The 4,354-nt window shown below is 33.3% G+C and overlaps 1 protein-coding gene across 1 annotated transcript; it reads left to right on the forward strand.

The window, feature by feature from the left end:
* The first annotated feature begins 538 nt into the window (after nt 1-538).
* On the forward strand, nt 539-2,914 carry LOC133200443 (RNA-binding protein RO60-like). The gene is made up of 2 exons (XM_061336240.1): nt 539-799; nt 2,023-2,914. Exons 1-2 carry the CDS (start codon nt 540-542, stop codon nt 2,912-2,914), a joined length of 1,152 nt encoding a protein of 383 aa, XP_061192224.1. The 5' UTR covers nt 539.
* The last annotated feature ends 1,440 nt before the right edge of the window (nt 2,915-4,354 follow it).

The raw sequence follows: 4,354 nt of genomic DNA on the forward strand, positions 1-4,354 counted from the left end.
TCGGACTTATAAGACTCAAAAAACTTTTAACGACCCGTGAATTTTGCAATAGCTATCTAGCATTTTACATGCAGTTTGAAATAAAGTGTAAAGTTCATGACACTCTCCCCGTCATAACACCTCAAGTTTGCAGTGAACTGACGTCATTTTCCATTATGACGTCATATTTTGGTAGTTCAGAGATGTGAAGGCAGAGAGTGCACTGTCATTTTCTACGGGAAGCCTTAACCTACCTGCGCAGATAATGTGAATTTACAATTGTTGACAATAATCTATATAAGTTTCCCTTTTCACTATAACTCCAGGTAAATTTAAGGTAAGAAGTGCATAAATATATTGAATCAGAATCTTGTACATTCATGAAGATACCGGTAATTTTTATTTATGAATAAAGTAGTTTTTTTTTTTTAATTTTACAATATCTAGTGTTTTCCTTTCCTTTTCCGGATTTTGTTGAGTTATTTTTCACATTTATTTCTTTTTTAAATTAACAAACCGAAAGTACGATCGACGGGAATTCCACATAAAATATATGTAAAATGGCATTGCAGGTTGATCATGAGGAAATGGATACCCGTGATGAAGAATTTCTTGGTCTTCAAGCTGAAGCAATGGATTGTCACGGTCAAGAAATCTGTATCTCAGAACATCAGCATATGAATCCAGCTGGAGGCTTCGTCTTCAAAACAACCCAAGAAACACAACTCCACCGCTTTTTGTGTCTTGGGGCATCTTGCAATGGCTATCAAACCGGACGTCGAAGAGAATTAAAACTAGATGATGCCAGGTTTATATTACAGTAAGTTTTCAGCAGAAATTCAATAAAAATTAGTCCTCAATGCAATCTGTCAAGTCCATGTCTAGACATAGAAAATGCTTAGGAGCCTAGAAATAATTAAAGTGACTATAATGACCTCTTTTGAAGTTATTTATATGAATTGTAAAGAGAGTCTGCATTAAAATTATCCATTTTTTAAGTTGTTTTTTTTAAGCTTATTTTACGCATATTCTGTTGAAAAACCTTTTCATTAGCATCAGAAAGTAGATATATTCAGTTACATCTCTTTTCTTGGAATACATTCTGTTGGTTTCTTTTTTACATGTAAATTTATCTTAATCCATTTTTTTTCGAATAAAGTTATATTTCGAACAACAATCAAATTTGTTTTCTATCTTGAGGCACATGGACGTTGGAGTTTTTTTTTTTTCTCAGATTGAATACTCGTATATTTTTTTGTCAAATAAAATTTGTTCTGCTATGTATGCATGTATCTTCAAATTATTTTTTTTATTATCATGAGAGATATGGGACATTGTTTTGTCTAATCCTTCAACTCAAATTGCTTTTTACTTTCTGGTGAAATAAGCGAAAAAATGTTTTAATATTAACAGTTTAAATCTGTTTTGTTGGCATATTTCTGATAACAAGGACAACAAGTTTGTGTTAAAATGGATACATTGTCTGTTATTAATGAACGATTTTATTGTATTTTCTACGAAAGCAAGTTCATTTTTTTTAAAAATGTCTTGAAAACTGTAATTACATTGATGTTTCAAGAAAATCACAGAAAGATGCTCAATGAATAACTACAGTCTTTTGTCATTATTTTTTGGAAATTACAAAATTGCAGGGCAAGTATAAAATATGTTTGGAAATATATATTTTGAATGGCAACCTGTCCAAATGGACAAGAAGGGAAAAAAAGTTAATGATGAACCCTCGAGGATAAACAGAGGATATTTTATCAGAAAGGTTTTCAAATTTAATTTGTGTAAACGTGATTGGAAAATCAAGCTAAAAAGCTAGTCAGACGTACATTTAGGTCGACGATGGCCAAACTTTAATCATGTAATATAACTTAAGAATATATGTAGCTCAGGTCAGATAAATAAATATACTAGTAAGATTTATTTTCATTATGGAAAATTATTTTCTCTTTTCATTGATAATTTTGAAGTGTTGATTAATATGTATTTTAATTTTACAATTGATAACTGATTTTCATTTTTTTAAATTTAAAGATTGGTAGGCGATGGATATGGTAAAAAGGTGGTGGATTTTCTAACGGATTTCTCTACAAATTGTCGTTCATTCAAGCAGGATCCTACTTTATTTACTTTGGCGCTCTGCTGTCGGTCCTCTGATGAAGTTACAAAGCATGCAGCCTTTGCAGCTGTACAGAAGGTTTGCAGAACACCAACCCATCTTTTCAGATACCTTGACTACTGCCAAAAAATAAGCCTTGATTTGACATCAAGAAAAGGATGGGGACGGGGTCTTCGTAAAGCAGTATGTGATTGGTACCGGAGATATGGATCATCAGAACGAAATCTGAAGCTTTTGGCGTTACACCTCACAAAATATACAAAAAGATATGGTTGGAGACACAGGCAAGCAATCCGTCTCGCTCATCTCAAAGTGGAAGAAGGCAATTCTGCCTTGAAGTATTTGATAATAATTGCAAGGAAGGGGAAGCGATATGCCGATTCTACCTCGCTAGTTGACAAACTTAAGAAACAGGAAAAAAATAATGAAACTCTTCTGAAAGCAGTTGCTGAATTGCTAGATGGAATTGAGAGTGCAAAGAAAACAAATGATAAAAAGGTGATTATAGACCTAATCCTTAAGCACAGGTTAGTCAGAGAAAACATCCCTAGTTTTTTCTTAAATGAAAAACAAGTTTGGTTGGCCCTGAGTAGACATATGCCGATGACAGCTCTAATCAGAAACCTTGGAAAAATGTCAAACTTGGATATGTTCATTCAAGAAAATCAACAATCAGACGAAGAAGAATCGTTTGAAGAAAATTTGATCTTGGGGAAATTGCAAAACAGAGAACTTATTTTAATGGAAAAAAGTGCATCCAGTGATTTTTCTGAAAGCAATAAACCAGTACAAGAAAGGTCACAATAGCTCTGAGAAAACAAATTGGGCGGTGTTACCTCAGATTTGTACTGCCCTTGAAAACGGATTCTACTTATCTTTTGAAAACATCAGACCCACTGGCAAACGCTTCCTGGTTGCAGTAGAAATTAGTAAGTCGATGAAGGATGAAATCCAAGTCCCAGGCACATTTTCTTTACGTGCTATAGATGTTGCCGCCTTCATGGTGACTTTGGCAGCGAGGACAGAACAGCATTCTGACTTTGTAGTCTTCTCATCTGAAACACCTAAGCCTTTATCCATCCAATCAACTGCCAGAATAGAAGACGTTATCGGTAGAATTCAGCATATTGCAGTTACTACAAGTAATTCAGCCTCTGATGCTTCTTCGGTTTTTAAATATGCAATGCAGGAGAAGAAGCATTATGATGCAATTGTAATATACACCGATTCCAAGTCTTGCAAAGGACATCCACATCCTGTGGAAGCTCTTCAAATGTATCGCAAAGCGACAGAAAAGGAAGATGTACGATTAGTTGTTTGTAACTTATCCTGTTCTGACATGACTATTGGAGATATAGAAGACAGGTTCACAATGACAATATGTGGATTTGATTCCCATTGTCCGCAAATCATAATGAACTTTGTTCATGGTATCCTTTGAACTGCAACAATACAACTTCTTGATAATATCAAAGTACTGACTTAGTGCTAACCTTTGGAATACCTAAAAAAATAAAACCGCATCAGCATGTTAAACGAATGTGCTCGTTTCCAAAATCGTGGCAGTTTTGAGATCATTGACTGTTTGTGATCTTCACCTTTTTCATCCTGAATGTATACTCCGTCGTTGACTTTTTTCATAAAACATTAAAACAAAACAGACAAAACTGTACACTCCAGAAAGTTTGGCAACCAACCCCTACCATCTTGGGACTATGACAGTGTGATCACTTTTTTAATATAAAAAGTGCCATCAGACCTTTCCATGTTTATGATTCAAGAATTAGCTAGGGGGATAAACAAGTATATTATTTTCTTTAAGGATGTTTTGACATTTTGTCCTCTGATCAATGTTTAAAATAAATTGACATTTACACATCCTTCATGTATATTTATCATAAAATTGAAACGGAACATCCGATTCTAAAGTAATAGAAAAAGTGGCCTACAAGTTTAAATATTATGTAGTGAATGGTAAATTTTGTATGATTTGTGCAAGTATCTAAAATATTATGGGATTAATAATTAAACAAAATACTCATTCGTCTGATAATTAATTTTTAAATATTCTAAAGTTATTTAAACATGTTAGATATAATTGCTATATATATTAAGGAGTTAATTTTCATTATTTGCTACTTTCATGTCTTCATTTTCCAAATTGTTTTTTGAAAGAAAATGTACAAATAGCAAAAGTTATGCAAATTAGACCAAACTATGTCCCCTCCCATGAACAGTGCATCAACT

Source organism: Saccostrea echinata, unplaced genomic scaffold, assembly GCF_033153115.1.
Source record: "Saccostrea echinata isolate AGI-Se365-2 ecotype Australia unplaced genomic scaffold, CSIRO_AGI_Sech_v1 ptg000040l, whole genome shotgun sequence".
In the NCBI taxonomy this organism is placed as follows: Eukaryota; Metazoa; Mollusca; class Bivalvia; order Ostreida; family Ostreidae; genus Saccostrea; species Saccostrea echinata.